The sequence below is a fragment of the Anopheles coustani genome, chromosome 3, assembly GCF_943734705.1.
Source record: "Anopheles coustani chromosome 3, idAnoCousDA_361_x.2, whole genome shotgun sequence".
Taxonomy (NCBI): domain Eukaryota; kingdom Metazoa; phylum Arthropoda; class Insecta; order Diptera; family Culicidae; genus Anopheles; species Anopheles coustani.
Window position 1 is genome coordinate 8009409 of NC_071288.1, and position 19969 is coordinate 8029377.

The 19969-nt window shown below is 48.4% G+C and overlaps 1 protein-coding gene across 1 annotated transcript in view; it reads left to right on the top strand.

Moving 5' to 3' along the window:
* The window catches only part of LOC131260557 (calcium-activated chloride channel regulator 1-like), a 43898-nt gene extending 24289 nt beyond the window's left edge, over positions 1-19609 (top strand). Inside the window, exons 2-3 of the mRNA XM_058262316.1 lie at positions 18686-19124; positions 19263-19609. Coding sequence (XP_058118299.1) covers positions 18686-19124; positions 19263-19609 — 786 coding nt within the window. The remainder of the gene's footprint in view (positions 1-18685; positions 19125-19262) is intronic.
* Positions 19610-19969: the final 360 nt, after the last annotated feature.

A 19969-nucleotide genomic window follows, 5' to 3' on the forward strand; every position in this document is an offset into this window, starting at 1 on the left:
GATATTTTCCTCAAGCCCTTGAGCCCAAGGCTCTTTTTTCTCTCGAGACCGCGTCAGTCTCGTTTTCACTGCGAAACGTGACGTTGGGTGTCAATTTTTCCAAGCAGGACGTCTCGTCCTCGGAAGATCATAAATTTGCCAACCGGGCTGAGATTGGATTCACTCCTGGGAAATTTTTTGGGGGCCGCCAAGCAGCAAGCGTGCACGCGCGCGGAAACTTTTCCGCTGACTCGCATCCCTTCCATTTCGAATACTTCTTTTCCACTTCAAAGTCAAACATCCAGCGACAACACACATACACACACACACACACCTTGAACAAGTAAGCGATGACGAATTCTTGGTCTTCTCCAAAAACCAGGGAAAGCATAAATGAAGTTGCCCTTTTCGATTTTGCCCCATTGTTAAGAGAGAGAGAGAGAGAGAGAGTGAAAGAGAAACACCACACAGGGACACAATCTTGGCGCTCGGTCGGGCTGGTTTGGAAAAGTTCGGTTTAAATGCAATGAAATTAACATCAGCCTCGCCAGAGTGTGTCCTTTTTGGCTCCACCGAGTCTCTCTTGTCCTAACGCGTTCAGAAATTAATAAGCACGACGCAAAATTATTAAGAGCCGGGCTCTGACGAGAAGAATGTCGGCCTTTCTCCTACGCAACTGGCAGAGGGTTGTCTTGGTTTCGAGCGAGAAAATTCCCACCAACATTATGCTGGACTGTGGGCTTATTTTTTAACTAATAGCGTGGAATGTTATCTAGAATTGGGTGTTGAACATTTAAAATGCCCGACAATATCTTGGGTCCTCCTTTTTATCAATGGACCTCCTTTCCAATTTTGTGTAACAGCTCTTGGCGTTGCCAAATGATGCTTTCAATTTTCCCATTTTACCCCCGAAAAGAATAGTCCATTTAATCTGCACGAAAGAAAACGGAGCTAATCCTCTCCCGGGATGAAGGTTTTCTTGCAAACCGTGCAAAACGGCTCAAACTGCATACCTAATCCATCAATCATACAGCCTTTTATAGGTCGAAGGTATCCGCTGTCCGTGACCTCGGCAACCGAAAAAGGGATTTTCTCCTTCCTGAAACTCAGGAGGAAGAAAAAACCGAATCTCAAACCGGTTCATTCATCTGGATCGGCATCGGGTATGTTGTTGCCTGTTATAAATTTCCCAGGGCCCAAACTCGAACACATGATGCAACGTCGGAAAAATCCTTTCTTATCGCCGGTGGCATTTTTAGAAAGATAGACGCCGTTGTAAAAGGTTGTCCGAGAACTACTTTTTTCTATTCGTTCTTTACGATAATCTTCCCGATGGGTGATGCTTTTTCGGTTGACGATTATCGTCGTCGTGATTGCATTAACGGAAGACCATCACACGGGTCCGGGGAAAGAAAACCGGGGCGAGAAAACAATAATGGGCTTCCTTGACGGTTAGATGGATGGATATCGAAAGCTTATCGGGCGAACAAGGGCGCAAGACGATACCTACGGAAGAAGAAAGGAAGCCGAAAAAGGTAATGTTCTTCGGCGGGAGAAGAAAAGCAACAAACTATCCCCAACCTCCTCGAGGCGAAGGAAGTTCTTTATGAGCGTGAGCCGTGCCTTAATTTAACCTGACCAGGTTTACCTTTCAGGTTTCTTCACCCCCCGGAACACGGCAGCGAACTAAGGCGCGAGGCACTCGCAACATAAATATTAGATTAGCCGCGTGTAAATATGAGAAATTAAATTGAATTTCCTGTGTGAGGCGAACCCGCGGTCAGCTTAACTCCGAGCCCAGCCGGGGCCTTTCCCAAAGGCGTCATGTGCCAACCGCGCGTGCCTTGGCAACAGCTTTCCCCTGGAAAAGTTCGATGCAAGATTAGCCGAAAGGAACCGACGCTGGGTAAATAGCCAGCTTAGCCTACTTGCTTTTAAAAGACGCTTTAGTAAAAGACGAAGCCCTTCAATGGCCGAAAAAAGACCCGAAGAGGAAACAAACCCACCCAAGGGGGGATGCAAAAACACACACACCCTGGAGGCATTACACTACAACGCTACGCCTTTCGCTGTACTGCGGACAACCCATTTAACCTTTTTCGGGCGCAGCTTTGCCGTTTGGTGGATTGCGAACCCGGCGAAGCGTTCGAGCGGAAAGGCGCAAAATACGCAAACAGCCCCCCGCTTCACCCACATCCCGGAACGTCCGCCAGAGGGGTCAACACGCTCTGGTGTAACATTTTAATTACGGAGCGCTTTTTCGGCGAGACTCGAGCAAACGATGACCCAGCTGCCGCTCCTTTGGGTGCGGGGATGTGTTGACATAAATCAGCCGACGGGCACGGAGTGTCCAGGGACTATCTGTCACTACAAGATGGCTACAAATAGCTCCGTTGGCCGTTTTCTTTGCGTACTTCGGTTTCGTGACGCACGTGTGTCTTGGTTCGCCTTCCTTTGGTAAAGATGAGCTTTATCTAGGTTAGGGTGTCGGTTGGAAGGACTTTAACCCGCTTCAAGTGTGCTGAAATTGCAGGTTAAATTTTTGACATTTATTTCTCGTGGAAAGTTTTCCTTCAAAACCATTTCCTCTTCGTTTAAAACGTCCAACCCGACAGCAGCCACGAACGAGTCGTGCAGAGCCTGTCCAATTGTTTCCATCGCTGCGCTCGCATTTTCCCACGCGATCGAAAAAGGGGCTCCAGCTTGGAGGCTGCTTCCGCAGTGGCGCATAATTCACAGGATCTTATTAGCTGGCATCGGTTGTCTTGCCCCCGGGCCGGAAGGGACGTTTAGCGTTCGGGATACATTTTTTGTGCCTCGCTCTTTATTAAAAACGATAATTCATTACACGTCCTGCGCTTGTAATATGAGATTTTTCTTCCCCGAAGCGGTGTGCAACGCTTTCTTCCGTTTACACGCGAGGAGTTGAAAGTCTGGCCTCGGGAAGAAGAACCTGCTCGGTGGCTATGCTACCTGAGGCTGGCTGCATAGTCTTCGCGACGGGATGGGATGGAGAAATGATTCCCCGGGGGTAACTCCGTCCGACTCCAACGAATATACCTCCAGCTCATGAAGAATGGAACGGAAAATGGATCAAACCTTACCGAAGGGAAAGCTTCCTCGCGTTGGCTCTCAGGTCGCTGGAACCTGATCGTTTTGTTTGCTCCGTGCGCCATCCGCTCGATTCGGGATCGTTGCGAGCTGCCTCTGCGCGGGGTTTGATCGAGTTTTTTCATTTCGTTTTTCCCTGTTTCGTTCTTTAAGAAACGCGATCTTTTCCTTACATTCCTTCTTTTTTTTGTTGTCCGGCTTCACCCGGGACGTCATATGGTTCCCGCACACTTGCCAGCCCGGCAAGAGGTCCCGGGTAAGGTGTCGAGTTTATGAATATGAGAACAGGAAAGTCATTGGGCTGGAATTAGACTCTTCCATTTCGCTCGGTCCCTTTTCGGTTCCGCGGTTCGTTCCAGCGCCCTTAACGTCCATCGGCATCGACAGTTGGTCATCTTCGGGCCATGCAGGTTTGATATGTCTCCCCGTGGGCTAGAATTTCTTGAGGTTAAACTGTTTAACCATCGCTCAGCCAGCATGCTCCAGCGACAGCTTTCGGGCGAAGAAATCAAGTCAAAGTCTGCTCTCTCGTGTGCAATCTTGAAATTTGAGATAGCTGGCACTTTTTTCTTGTGCCTCTTTTTTCCTCTGGTGCGTACCAACAAGGTTGAAATTTGAAACAAAAACGACAAACCTGTCGGAAAATGGTCTTTCACAGAATCTCGAGCCAGCCGATTTCCATCTCGAGAGCTGCCAACGTATCTGCCAACTGTTACCACAAGCAATCATAGCACTTGGTCCCGATGGCGTAATCGAGCCACGCGATCTTCCCCTCTCTCCTCCTCCTCTGTTCGCTTAGCACACGAGCCAAACATGAGTTTTTTACGAATACGCTTGTGAGCTTGAGTCAGTTCCTCTATGTGTCTCTAATTAGAATGCATGTCCCAGCGGTGAGAAGATGAGAATGTTTACTTTTATGATTAGACTTTACTTTTTATGATCTCGCGTCGGGACGGGGAGTCACTTTCGAGTTTTCAAAAAAAAAACAGAAAAATGAAAAGAAACGGAACATAAAATAAATCCAGATCCGACAACAGAAAAAGAATGCTTTAACCAACTCCAGCAGAATCCCCCTGAAGACCGTAAGCTCGATGTCCAATGTGCTAATGGGTGAATAAAAAACCTCACTTAACGATCCCGGTGCTATGTGAACTCAAACACAAACACACGTACAAGTTCACATATCCCGAACGCGTTCATAATAAAAACATATTCACGGGTCCTAGGTTCTCCCAACGGGCGATAACCACCCCGAGTGTGGTGACAGCGAACAGCAAAGACAACATGGCCATAAAACATCATAAAGCTGGTGTTTCAAAAAAAAATAGCCGAGGTTAACGAACAGGAATACCAAACATTTTCCTACAATTACACAACGGATGTGTTTGAGCAAATCTTTCTCGAAAGAGATTCTGGCACCCCGAGGGGTATTCTTCTTTACTTCGTGTCTCTAATCGTCGTCCTTCGAACAGGTAAAGGGCAAAGTATGCGTTTTCCCCGAAAAGCTGCGGTGTTAAAAAAGTTCATGGAAACATTTTAATTGAATTAATTAACGTTCAAATGCTTCATTTAAGCCTTTGGCAGTTACAGATTAAGGTACTCCAAACCACTTTTTTCCCGAAGACGCTGTTTTTCGATGGTTTCCGAGAAACCAAGTTGTTGATTTTTATTCTATTCAGAGCGTACTGGAAACGGTTCATTTAATCGAATGGCAATTGTTTTCCCAGCTGGAACAGTGTGGCATTTCGTACCTCCAGAAACTATTGCAAACACGAACACTCCTTTCGAGACGATGCACTCAAATGGGAAAGTTTTCCACACTGTCACCTTTAAATGACAGCCGACGAGTGGAGCGGACTAGGAATAGAGCTTGTCCGCTTTCCCAACGGGTTCAAATGGACCCGCAATCATTGTGCCCCGTCCCCTCTCCCTCCCCGAGAGGACTACCTATCAATTCCCTCCGTAGCTCCGGGGGGAACCTTGCCGACACTTGCCGATTGCACTCATCGCAAGTCGGATATGGCACGATGGTGGAATTTTAAAACACCTCACGCTGCCAACACTCCCTCCCTACCGGGCCATATGCTCGGGACCCCTCCCGCAGCACTCAGAATGGCCACTTCTAATGCACAACTTGCACAACGGATCGTTTCAGTCATGCTCCGCTTACTTTGGCCTCGGGGTACCGTCCGTAGGAAAATGGTCGAAAACTGGCGCTCTCCGACGTGACCAGACTTGACTAACGCAACCGGGGCTCATCGGAAACGTCCCGGGGACGCCTTGGATGTGAGTTCTACCATCGACCGGAGCAACTTTATTGCAGTTTTCGGGAGTGTTCTAAATAGCAACAAATGTTGCACGTAAGTTCGGAGCTAGAACAGAAAACAATTTGCCGGGAACTCCATCCCAAAACCGATCGAACTCTAGGAAAACTTTCTCCCTCGAGTGTCTTAAACAGCCGGTGTCTTAATCGGCCTGTTAACGTTGACACTATCGGTTTCCATTTTAGGGAAAAACATACTCAGAACGGAGTTTAAGATCAAAAGTAAAAACCGCTTCATCGCGAGAGCACTTCCGCACGCCAATTTCACCGACAATCGGGAAAGATCAAAAAGATAAATGATCGCGTGAAAATAAGATGAGCACACACCCAGGCCGGATCACCGGATCGTGGCCTTTGAAGTGATCAATTTGCACACTCCATTAGCAGACGAAATTGAGAAGAGCCGCGAAAGGTACACACCAACACCGGCGACCTTTGATTTTGAGTTCGCTCCAACATTTTGAAAGCTTAAAAAATGGACCAATTTTCTCTTAAAGCACACACTCACATGCATATATAAACATACTCTCCGCGTTGGAATGTTGCGGAAAAATGGATCCTCCAATGGAATTCTATTCTTTGCGCCGCCAGAAAAGCAAACGAGCTGTCAATAATAGTCGAAGGCCGGGAAGGCGCTAGAAAATGAATAAAACCGTCACGCCAGGTTCGGTGTCAACCCTTTTTTCCCCGATTGGATTATAATGCCATCATCATCATCATTATCCTCATCATCATCGTCACCATCGTCGCCGCAGACGGTGGAGGGAAATATTTGCTCACATTGATTCGATTGCACCGACGAGCATAAATCACCGATTGATTGAGGGTTACGCTATTTGTCTTGGAGTCTGCCTTGGAGTTTCGCGGGCCAGGGCGAATCGTTCGTTCGTTCGTTTGTTGGTTTTTCCTTTATTTCTCATTTTTACTCACAGCTGTCACCGATCGATGGCAGATTTATCGAGCAGTAGTTGCGAATGGCACAAGAATTGCTGGCATTTATTTTAGTGGATCAATTTCGATAAAAGCCATCAGGCGTCCACCTCCACCTCGAAGCCACAGAGTGTCAATCACACAATCGGGGGAAGGGTTGAGGGAGGTATGGAAGCATTGGGTCGATGGGTTGTGGGAAAACAATAAATTGGAAACTCAGCCTGCACCAGCATTCCCAGTACCGGACCCAGAGGATATGCATTTTCACGGTGCACGGGGAAAACGAAACGGTGGAAAGTGACACTCGGCACCTAACAACTAGTTTGCGGTACATTACAGTATCGATAATGACACAAACGCGCGGCTGGGAAAACCAATCCGGTTTTTTCCCTAGTGGCGGACAGAACCCACTAGGGAAAAAACCGGTGCTCGTGAAAGTTGATGACATTTTTGCCGTTGCTTTTTCGTTTCCTCCACTAAGCCCTTCTTTGGTGACTGTTTTTGCGCTGCATCGTCCGTTCTCTGGCTGCATTGCGATACCGAACCCCCACCCCGTTGTTGCCCACCGGTTTCTCGTTGGTTCCACTTTTCTCCGCTCACTGCAAACTGACTGCAGCGCCAGACTGCAACAACTGCAAAATGCGACGCTGCACTTGCGGATCCTCCCCGCGGATCGGATGGACTTCGTTCGCAGCAAACGACGCGCTCCGTGTGGCGAATGGGAAATTATGATGCAAATTTTCTCCACTCTCTTTCACCGTATTTTTCCCCCGTCTTTCCTCGAAAAGCAAATCCGGGGAAACGGCGTGTTTGTTTCTTGCTTTCGGATTTTGCATTTTACATTATCACGGACCCAGGACAGCTTCCCATCGGTAAGCTCTAATGCTTCCGAGCCGAACCATGGTAATGATTTCGGTTGTGTGTTGTTCCTTCGGAAATTGATTTTCCCGCACGGTCGCCTCCGAGCGGAAGCACTTGAACGAGCAGAAACTCTTCGACTCGATCGTAGATTACTCTCCCAAGCCGAAGATTGGCCGTTTCAACCGCCATCGTGTCACCGGAGGGAAATAGAAACCAACGCGGGATGATTATCGGGTCCCAGCGTTGCATTGGCCTAGGATTACTGCTTCACTTGCAAGCACCTTGAAAGTGGCGTAGGAAGGACACGGTTGGTAACCTTCAACCGGCGAGATGCACTATTGCAACCCAGCAGTGCATGGTCGCCCGGAGCCAAATCGTGTGATTCGGAATCGTGGGGGGAGTAAAGGAAAATAAAACCTCACCGTTTCTACGAGGAGATGCACCGGTATCGGATAAATCGGGTGTGCAGTACGAGGTAGTGAACCTGCGGGCCTGTTTTTAAACGGTAACGGTTCCATCGCGTTCCTTCTAGAATGGGTCTGACTTGCAACTGACCTTTTGCAAACGCTCGCCAAATCGGTGTGAAGTGAAGAAGGAGGGGGGAAAACGGTAAACCAATCAGTCGAGGAGGTCGTTCCCGTACGGACGAAGAAAACCCTGGCCCGGCAAACTGTGCCACATCGGCTCGGGTTGAGTGGCCTCAACCGTTGGTGACGTTCCACTCCGAGAGGTCGTGAAGAGTTAGAAAGGCTTTAGCTCGCGAAGAAGCTCCACCGGTTCCCGTAAGTCGTGTGTCCGCGGCAGAAGGAGACAGAACCACGCATCACATGAGCAAACGACCAACGACGACGACGACGACGACAGTGCCAAATCACGGTGGGATATCTTTTAAAATTCAGAAAGCATGTTTAACCCGGGGCCAAATCGAGATTGCAATTTTCCCTCGCTCTCCGTCCTCCTACTCCGTCCCCTGACACATACTCACTTGTTTCAATACTGCAGGCTTATTTCAATATCATCAACCTTTTCGCTCCTCGAGCCGGTACCTTTCCTCCACTCCCTGAGAACACATCTCTCACCGAGAAAAGGTTAAGAGAGCGCACATCGTCAAGCCGAGCCGAGAAATGTACAGCCTACCTTACGTCGGCCGTATGGAAAACGGGGCCGGTGGAAAAGCTGCACCAAAAGAAAACTGTTTGTTTATCCTTGGGGAAGTTCTTCCCGTCTCCCCGTTCAATTTTGTTTCAAGTTGGCCATGCTGTGTGCGTGTGTGTTTGTGAGTTGGATGCCTTTTGCTTTTCCTCCTTAGGACGGAAAGTTTTCCATTCCGCAAGGTTGGTCGGAAAAATGGCTAGGTCCCGCAAGACCGCAGCACAAAATATGGCCCGACGTAAGGCCGGTTGTGGTTTTGGGGTATTTGTATTTACTTTTTGTTTTGTTTTTTATAAGTCCAATTCCACCCGGAGTGTCCTTTTTTCCGCTCGTCACCCGCAGGTTACGAAGGTTCTGACTTTTTCTAGATTGAGTTCGTTTATTCACATGTGTGTTGTGGGTTGGCTCGTGAGCGGTGAGCTGTATTAATAGAATTTAACCGACGGTTTTTTTCTGTCTTTTCTTCTTTTTCCAACGCAGGTGAGTCTACCGATGATGGAGGCAAAGCAACAGGTTTGACAGGAATCGGGAAAACAGCGTGTCGATTGTGATAAGAACCGAGTACATTCGTTTTAATGGAGAGGGAGGTTCCGAGGACCTCGAAGGGTATTTATGCCATGGGCTCAATTTATTGACAGCAAGATGACGCCAACTGCTCGCCCGCAATTGAACCGATCGAAACGATCCCTTTTCGTATGTGTGTGCGACACGAGAAAACATTAGTCCACCCGAAATGGCCACATGGAGTTTATTATCTTGGCTCGCCCGAAGACCCCCACTCGACTCGATCTGTACATATTTTTGGCCAAATGTCCACTTTCCGACAGCAATAACATAAAAGCTAACATACGACCTAATTTAACGAGTTTCGGGTGCCGTTGTGGCTTCGTTATTTGTGTATGAATTTCGGAGTTCGAAAGAGAAGAAAAAAGAACATTAAGAAGAAACATGCTAAAACCTAACCAAACAAAACATTATCCCCAGGAACGGAACGCTCTCGCAAAAGTTCGCACTAATGTCCCTGCAGAAAGATTATAACTCATAATCCACAGCGGAAAAAGCTGCGAGCGCCTGGCACTCCTTTGACCAGCTTCTGCCGTTTTCGGGCTGGATGCTGGACCTCCTCCTCCCGTTGCAGAATGGTGCTTCGCTTATGGCCAAAGGCCAAAATAAATAAAACTCTTCCAGTCGCGCAGTATGAACGCATCACAAATGGCGACATTATTCGCCATATTCCACCAACTCTTCGATGAGACTCGGAAGGTTATCCGAGGGTTCCTGGTGGTGGTGGATCGCGCCATTCATTCGGAGAACTTTATTGCCAATATAAAGGCAATTTTTTCCATTGCAAAGACCGTTGCAGTTAGAAAGTTTGCTGATGGAGGATTGGGACGTGCAGAAGACATTCGGATGCTTGCGGTTTACTGCGCGTTCAAAACCGGCGGGCAACTTTGACTCCCCATCACTAGCGATCCTTAAGAGATTCCTTTTTCCAACTTCTGTTCATCGTTTCGCCACTACATACTTCCTTAAGCTGATCACGCAGAAGACGTCCATCCAAACGCCGTACTCGTCGTTGCACTCCTCCTAATTGCAAATGACAACGTCAACGCGCTTCTCGGCCATGATCCAGGGACGCACAATCCTCAAAGGAAGAACCTCGCGGAAGGTAACTTCTTGTCGCTTCCTGAGGCGCGGGTTCGCGAGTTTCGACATCCCGAAAGTTTGCCTTTGCTTCCCGCAAGGGAAGACAATAAGAAGACGTTGGAGCGCGGGTTGATGGGGATAGCTAAAAGACACGTCTACACCGTGGACCTCGCCTCGGTCGGTCGTGATGCTGCTGAGATGTTCTTTCCAGATTCCTCCCGCGACGAGGAAGACCTCTTCGGGCGCAATAAACAACTGAAATAATAATAATTGTCGTGATTTGAAGTCACGTTCTGCAGTACATTAGCATGTTTCGTTTCATCGCCCTTCCATCCCCATTCCGTACCTTCCGGTTGCTTCTCTTTCTTGGTCCGGCGCGGAATTCTCGGTCAACACTCTTCTGCTTTAAAGCTTCTCCGGTCTTCCAAACGGTGCGGACATCGTCTTTCACGAGACCTTTCACCACCATCATGCGATACTCATCCCGTGACACCCCAAAAGGCCCCGGGAAAGAGGGGGGTGTTAGTAGGGCACTTTTAATTAAATTTAAAAGAAAACTAAACGAATCGACCCCGGCACTTAAACGCACATGTACAACAGACAGTGCTCCTTTGGAGGGGAAGAAGAAATAGCAACGGGCTGGAAGAAGCGAAAAGAAGCTGCAAACGCGCACGACGAGTGTCGACGGGGTGCGTGGTTTGAGGCGTCGGACATCGGGCTAGTAACGCGCCACGACGCCGAACTCGCCCTAATCTATGCGTTTTTGGATTTATTTCCTTTCTCGCATCCTCGACCACGTTCGTTGAAACTATTCGAAACGCCTATCAAATGGTCCACGTCTTCCCGGGAGACGCTAATGGACGTGTCCGCAATGCGCGGCCCAGGGAGCGACCCGAAATGATAGGGGCGAAGCCGAGAACTTTAAAGCTAAACCACGGGGAAGCGAAGGGAGAAAATAAAAACCCCCTAAAAAGATATATTGTGCGTGATCTGCTCCGTTCCCGCGGGCGGTGTGGCCTTTACCTGCGATAACCCAGCGCCAACTCCAAGCCCAAAAGCCCACGATGAGGGTTGGGCCGGCGTGAACTGTATTAACGACCGCGGCTCGGGATGCTCCCCCGGGTTGGGAGTCGGGAACTGAAATGTGTAGTGCCTTGGATTCCTCGATACCCGCAGGAAAGCACGACCTGTTCTCTGAGATTACCCGCAATATTGCGCTTTAATGGTTTTGGTAATCTAACTTTAAATGCTGACTACGTACGTACTAAGGTGCTAGGCGAGGCATGGCTGAAGGCGGAACCGAGGAAAGATTGAATTCCATTCCGACTATGTCTGACCCTCCAAAAGTCGGCGTTGGACTCTTCTCTATTCTTGACGGGCCACGTCATCACTTCACATCTCGGACTTCTTTTTCTGGCAAATTTCTTCTCTAAAAAAACACGTGCCTTCCTCACGGAAAACAACACCGGAACCGAATAATGTATCAATCCGTCCAATCGCAAAAACCACCTCACGGAATCACGAAACATCTTGTCACCTTGTCCGGGCGGACCGAAGCGATAAAACTGTCAATTACTCGCGTGGCGCTTTTATATGACCGGCCTCGAAAAAGGTAACGACCATCGCCCGAAGACTTTTGTCTTTCCGATCGAAGATCCCGGCTATTCCGGGTGGGGTCGCGGTGGTGTTTCATCCGATTTTTATGATCCCCGCCCGAGGAAGCTGTACCAACCCCGAGGAAGAACATCACACGTCGATTTATCCATCCATCCACAAAGAGGATAGATCTTTCGGCAAATGTCGGCGACGAATCGGATTTTAACGACCGTTCGGTCAAATTAGAGGGTATTCGATTTTCCGGACTAAGACAATCCATCTTCACCTCTTCTCCCACCTTGGGAAACGACAACGTGACGCCGCCATTGTGGACACGCAAAGACAACATAAATTAATGTTCATTAGCGGCCGCCACGTGCGTTTGCTTTCGGTTTCGCTGGTTTCAGTTCCAGAGAAAAAGTTCACGTTGATTGCGTTGTAAAATTAAGCCATAAGCCTTAAGCGATCTTGGAACGTGCACCTGCCTTCGTTGGCGTTCCGAACCAGGCCGTGCCGGAGGAGGGTACTTGGAAAGGGGTCGTGCTTTTACGCCATTTTCTAGCCAACTTTTGGAGGGAAAACACGATTTATAAGACACGAGACTGCATGATAAGATGAGCTTGAGTCGGCGTAAGGAACATCTTCGAGATTCTATCGAAATGTGCATGTTTTTCTAACAATTCCCTCCTTCATCGTTGCTTCCTTCACCAAACGAACAAACGAAAGCTACAAAAGATGAGTTCTCGCAAGATAAGACACGCGACCTCGCCGAAAACACCACCACGAGTGAACGGAGCGTCGAGGACTTTTCGTCAAGGAAAGTTTGTTCAGTTCCGCGAAATTCTGGTTGGACTGGGAACATGTATATGGGTGTGTTTGCACGAGCAAAAGGTGGCGCCCGGTGCCGTATAATTTACTGTGTGAAGTTTTTAACGAGTTTTTAAGAGCCACTCATTTTCGTGCGCAACCATCGTCGCGTTTCTCAAGCGATTTGAGTGGAGGAGATTTCAGGGAATCGAGCTGCTTTCTTGAGGTGATGGTGGTTTGTCTTTATTTATTTTTTTGGCAGAGGGGAAGAAGTTAGTGCAAACTTTTCTATTCGACCTATCTCCAACATGGAGGCCTAACTCATGCTTCCGTGCATAGTGTGCATAAATAGCTAATCTTGGCAAAACTTCCCAACCGCAAGAGACCGAAACAGTTCTCCCATTTTGCGACAAGCGGATTCTATTCCAAAAACTTTCGCGGTTAGGTTTTTCGGGTGCGGAATATTGCGGAAAACATCACCCAGTTCATTGGAGGTTCACAAAACAACGCGAGGAATTCATGACAAATCGTTGAAACCGTATTCGACGGATGAATCAGACCCTTAACCGGATGAATCCTTTTCCTTTGTTTTTTGTCGACGAACGGTTCGATTCCTGATCGATCAAAACATCCTTCACAAATTCCTCCTAATTAGTATCGTTTCGCATCAACCACAAGTAGTTCCGAGGAAATCCTTCCCGCCCTACAGTGAAACAAAAAGAACCGTTTGGTTACAATTTGGTTTCCAATTAGCGGCTGATTGGTGACCAATCGATGACCACCGAAAAGCTACCGAATTTGCCCTTAAGTTCGACCGAAATCAGGCTCTAGGGAGACGTTTGGGGCGATGCAAAAACATTTATATCACCTCGTGCCGACGTGCTCTGTTGCTAATCGAATGGGATTTCCCGAAACACAATCGAAAGAAAGGATGCATGAGCCCAAAAACAATCGTCATGCCAATAACACAACACATTGCTCAACCAGGCCAATCATTATTTTGTATCATCGGCCCGGAATGCACTAAAACCGGGAACGTTTTTCGGGATCAACCCTCCCGACATTCCTCTCCCTCAACTCGAGCATCAAGCGAGTGCAAGATTGCACTAATTGACTGGAGTTTCGCTTTCGCACATGCTTCCAGTTGTCGGTGGCGCGCGAATGCAATGCGTTGTGAATGCATTCTCGGAAACGGTCCAGAAGGAAAACCCATCGAGCCGATGCCGCCAACGATGGATCGTTCGTGGTTCGCTTCGTACTGGCGATGGCTGGAGGGTAAACCATGCCAAATCAAAAACACATCCCAATGCCACACAATTATTCCACAGTACAGGATAAGGATTCCCATCGGGAACGGACGAGATTTGTTCTATCGTGCCAATTAGATCATGCTAATTTCAAACCAACTGGAAAGATGCAACATAAAGTGATACTTTTTGCCCTTTCGCTCGCGGCCATTCTGGGAAAATCAAAACCTTATCCTAATGCCACAGACACGCAGTGAAATTCTCAAAACGATTCGTCGGATGGCAACCAAAGGCAAACTCCAGATACGATTATCTTTCTCAACAGAATTTTTTGAAATAAAATCTTCGTCACGATAAACTCGAAGCATATTGAGCTGCAATTCATGTAATTAGAAAAAGTTGGCTATTCGGAACTGATCATTTTTCATGAAAAAAAGTTGCAAAGATGCAGACCCGAATTGAATTACTTTGCCATCGGAGTGTTGTGTCACCAGCCCCGAGGGAAAAGATAAATATTTGTAAACAGCCGGTCAAAGACTTTTTTCCTACGCAACCCAAAACCGAAAAGGCCATAAACTTTTGTCGGTTTCTCCCTTTTCTCACCAAACGATGTTTAACTAAAAAAAATAAAAATCAATTTCCTGACGAAAGTTCATGCGATGCGTGTCCTTTCTACCTGCTGCCACCTGAGGCAATACTTTTCTTGGCCAGAACGGAGGGGACAGGACCTTTTATTCCACATCCAAACGTCCGTAAAATCCGATCGATTGATCAACGAAAAGCATAAAACACGATCGTCGAAATATTGTGCGTAAATGGAAACGGTTTGCGATCCGAACCCCGTCGGAGCAATCAATCGAGGGAAGAAACAGGCACAACTTTTCACTTTCGTTGTGTTTGATATAAATCTTTCCGTTTGTTGTTGTTGTTGCTCGCTTAGCTAATAGAAAGAAGGAAGAATCACCAAGCCTGAAAGGTATTTCAAACTCACCATTCACCGAATGGTTTGACGAAAGCCGAAGACGAAACCCGATAATACCCGTGTAGCATTACCATTTAACCAGAAATGTCACCGTGTAAAGGCAAGAAGGTGGTCGTTCCGTGAACGCTGGCTCGGAATCGAATCCGCGCAGCCAACAGTCGAAGCGTGAGAAAATTGTTTCCTCCACGGCGTACGATGGGCATCTTCCACCTCCTCAACAGCGCCGGGCAACCAACATCCATTTGGCATACATTCTATTCCACTTCGAACGCTCGAGACAGGAGGCCGCACGAAGTAAACGGTTGGTGGAGCCCTCTTGTTGAGGAAAAAACGACTCGTAGTAAACGGCAAACCGCATGGAAGGTATTTTCCTACCCACGAAGCTATTTGCAGCATTGGTTTCTCATTCAATACCAAACGAGGGAACGGAGAGATCCATACTCGCGATCGCGCTTGGTGATCACTTTTTCCTACCTTTTATTTCATATTTTATTTAACGCCAGGAGAACCTGCGCGAGCTGCTGGTCTGCTTGGAATTATTTTTAAAAACCTCCCCACCCACCCACTCGGCCTTCCCTACCGTTTCGGTGTAAAGTTGTTGATGGGCTGCCTCATCTCTTGCCTTTCCCTAGGGTTATTATTTCTTCGCTCCCATCGATGACCATCTGGCGGCCGCGTTCGGAATTCCGCGATCGCGCACTACCATAATCAGAAGGCTGCTCTCTGCTGCCATCTTTGCCTAATCATTCATTGATCGAATCTTGGTTCGTTCACTTCAGCCTCAGCATCTGTGCATCGGTGCTTCGGGCCAATGGCGCTGTGATGGAGCGAGTATGGATTTTGTAATCAAACCTGTACAGCGCCATTTACAAGACGAACGACCGATGTGGTTGATTGATTCCTTTTTCTACTCTCAATTTGCATCGGGTCGTCTCGTCGTCCGTCCGTTTGTTGGCATTTATTTGAACGGTGGCTCCATGCCTTCCACAACGAACGTGCATTTAAGCGAAGGTACAACTTCAAGAAAGGTAGAAAGGGAGAGAGAGACCACAAAATCCATTTGAATACGATTTTTGATTTGATTTTCCAACGCAAGGCCCAAACCTTCATCATCATCGTCGCACTTGTCCTCGAACCGTAAGGCACAAGGGAAAACGCAAAGACAAAGCATACAAGGGAGAAAACAAAAAACATCATAAACCACATAAACGCAGCATCACCGCAACGCGCCGGTTCTCTTCACCTGTCCTCGCCATCCCTAAAACCCCGCGGAGGGTTCGAATTCGGTTTGTTCCTACCGTTTGTTTATTTCACGCTGGCTGCTGCCTTTGGTTTTTTATTAATTATTGTTTTTGTTTTCCTCACCGTTTTGTGCGTATGTGTGTGTTTGCCCTCGGCCACTCGAAAGTTCAAGTAACCGCGGCGGGTTGTTCTGGCACGGTTTCACGTGTGATTTAGAATTTGGAGGTTCCTTAATGTTTTGTTTTCAAGTAGTCAAACAGAGCGGTCCGAAAAACAAAACCACGCTTGCGCACACACAAGACTTCAACAGGTGGTCAAGAGACGAACCTGCGTTTTGAATTTATTTTATTTTATTTATTTATTTCCCTCTCTCGCTCGCTTTGTTCAATCCATCTTTTGTAGTTACCTTCGCCGACTCAGAGGAATGGGAAGAGGGAAATTAGAAAGCATAAGTCGGTCCCTTGATGCTTGAGATACACTCGACAATGCGACTGGCAAAGTGGCGATCGGTCGGTGTTGACGTTGTCGTCTCTCGGTTGCTTTCCCATTATGCGCAACGCGCATAATAAGGCAGATTCACTCGTCCTCTGCACTCTTCTTCCTTACACACCCTCCCGCCCTGCTCACATCCCGATGGTGAATGTCAAAGGATTGCCTTTTTCGTTGCTACCGTCGTCTCCTTTGCGCGCAGTTTAGCCTATTCCAAATCGGGTCAAACACAATAAATTTTGCTCTCCCCCCTTCGGGCGATGCACGTTTTTGCGCAACCGAAGGAGGGCTCGATCGAGGAACTTTAAAGCCCTTACCACCACACAGACACACTTATAGCTAAGCTCAGCTAAGACGCGCGCTGGGAAACTGTCTCGTTTGCCCGCCCGACGAAGCAGTTGAATTTATCTTCTCCCCCTCGCCTTGACAGCGACATCGTGAGTGCGGGCTTTGCAGGCGAAACAAGTTTTGCGCTTCTTCGACGACGGCCTTCCTGTCTTCTCCCCATCCCGAGGATTGGGGCAGAAGCAAAGTCAGCCCCAGCATCGAATGATGAATGCCCTTTTCAATTTAACAGCATCAGCAACTCCGGGCTAGATGGATGATGATCGGCTCGGTGGGTGCATGCGACTTCTCGCGAGGAGTTTCGCTGCTCTGGGAACGACGATCGCGGGACTTAGGAAAGGTCGCACGCCAATCACGTTACCCGACCAGCTAACAGCTGCAGTCGATTTGACTTTATTTGCCGAATTATAAAACCAACCGCCAACTGACAATTGTGATTGGGATCCTTCCTTTTTTCTGGCTTGGTGCCACGAAGCAGCTGCATCCGACCGAAGGCAGATGATTGCTCTATAATCACGACCGGCGTGGAACGATTGGCACACGGCAAAGCCATTGGCGTACGGAGAGAGAAACAAAAGTAAATTTAATGCATATTAAAATTCAACCCGTGCATTTGTACGACCAGGTGGAAGTAAGCCCCGAAGTTCCCGATCTGGAGCCGGCTCGGAAGAAGCTGGTCTGGATCGTTCCCTGCAGTCGAATGTTGCATCTTGTTGCTCCGGAGGCTGAAGATCGCGCACATGCTTTCGAAGCGAAAGTGCGAAGAACCGAACCAAAACACAAACCAGATGAATCCAAAGATCCAAAACATACAGCATAAAAGAATCTAGAGGACGCATCGAAACAAAGTATCCAATAATGCCGTGACACACGCGAAACGCAAGGTGGAAAAGAAAGAGCCCGAAAAACGGGGCCACCTGTCGGTCGGTAAATGGTGCGCGGATCCCGAATCTTCCGCCGCCGGGCGAGCATGAATAATTAAGATCGAAGAAACGATAGGCCGAGGCACACAAACAGAGTCTTACGCAAGCGAGCCTGAGTTTGAAAACCGATTTGACCCCACGCACATTAACGAAGAAGGTGGACGAAGATTGACAACCAGAAGAAAACGGTCGAGATGCATGCAGAAAAGCCTCAAGAAACAACACGAAAAAATGTGCGACCTCACTTTCCATTCCGGTCGCACCGGCGTCGGCGTGCGGATCGATCGGTTGTCATCCGTTTGGGTTCGAATATGCGCGCGCGTCCGCTAATGGATAGCCATTAGAGAAACATTTGCGCATATGTGATCGGTGGGAGTCAGGCGGGGTGTGGAAATCGATCTTTCCAAACCGATCGATCACTGGATTTTTCAATGGTTTTATTCCCTCCTCGTATGCCCAAAGACAGACGGGCCAAAAAAATGGTGATGATGATGATGATGATATTCGTCGACCGAAAAGAAATGGAAAAGAGTCTGATGAGTCGCTCTTCTTCTTCGCCTCTTCATGTTGGCTCCGGTTTGCAGAAGGTCATTATGAAATTTTCGCACAATTACGATTGCCCAACGTGTTTCGATCGAGGCAGAAGAAAAAACAACCCAGCGACCCACGGTTCCAAATGTCGGTCACCGGTCGGGTGCGAAGGCACCGACTTCATTTGGATGGCGCTTTAGAATTGGAAGGGATTTCTTGCCATCTCACCTTGAGAAGACGCTCTCACTTTCTGTCCAGCAACGTTGAACGATCGTCTTGGCGCGCAGGTCCGCCATTCAATTATTGCGACGAGGCGTTTGGGGCTGAGATGATGTTGGTTTATTTTTTCCCTCTTTCTCATCGGTAATCCTCCCTTGCGGGGGTTGTGTAAAGCTGTTTAACCTTTCCATCGACCGATCGACCAATGATGTTGAAATGTTCATCCCGGCCATATAATCTCGCTGCCTCAAGCCTAACGAGCCTAACGATGCCCTTTTCTCTTCTGCCTTTTCTCTTCCAGATCATGCTAACGTCGGCTTCGCAGTACCTGTTCAATGCACTCGATAGCCGCGTGTACTTCGGCGAGGTGTCGGTGATACTGCCGAACCACTGGCCGCAGTCCTGCATCCCGTACAATCAGACGCGAACGTCGGCGAGCGGCGAAACGGCCGACGTAACGATCCGGCCGCAAACGAAGGCGGAACCATCGATCTGGACGCAGCAGTACGCCGGCTGCGGGGAGGCGGGCGAGCAGATCTACATCGACCCGGACATTCTGGGGCGGGAAACGATCTGGCGGGAGTTTATCCGCGAGTGGGCCAAGTACCGCTACGGAATGTTCGATGAGATCGGGTACGATCGCGATCCGGTGTATCCGCGGTGTTACATCAACGACGAGCACAAGGTGAAGCTGACCGGCTGTTCCGACGCACCGGTGAACGATGAGGGACTCTGCGGAAGTCCTCAGGTCAGCGATCGGTGAAACACGGCATACTCTTCAAAGGATGCTCCGAGTTACAGTAAGTCTCTCCAAACCCCATTACGAGAAAACTTCCCTTGGAAATGTTTCTAACAAATCTTCTTCTTTTCCTCTTTAGCCACATCGTCCAGTGTACAGCCGGGACGTTGCTGTGGTAGTTCCGTGCCCATCGTGCAAAAGCAATCGCTGGACTCGTTCGAACGCATCCTTCCCCCGATGACGGTGTTCGTCAGCCAAGCGGATCTCGTCAATGCGGCCAAGGTTCCCGTCGGTCGCATCAGCGATCTCAGTGCGGACGTCGAAGGCATGAAGGTACGGCTCAGCTGGACCTTACCTGACATGGGCGGCAAGAACGTGGCCCGGTACGAGGTGAAGTACGCCACCACGATCAAGGACATCGTGGACAACTTCGATACGGCGGCCGTCCTGTGGCATCACGACACTCCGTTTACTTTCTCGATCTGAGAAGGAAGTGAGTTTACGATGAACATCACCCACGAGCCACATCTGTTCGGTCAGATCCTCTACTTCGCGGTACGCCCCTACGCTACCCTCACGAAGGACGCCCGTTCCGCAAAGGAACCGGGTCCGTCAAGCACCGAATTTACGGAGAGTTACGATTATTATTACAGTGGTTCAGAAAGAAACATATTTTTATAAATACAAAATGAATACAAAACCTGAGTTTGACGACCTTCTCTGCCATTTGATGCCTAATCGACCTCCCCTCATGCCCTGTCAATAACGTTACGTTTCATTTCTCCTGTTTGAGACCTTACTCGAAGCGTTTTGGAACAGAACATTAAAACACTCGATCCAGATCCA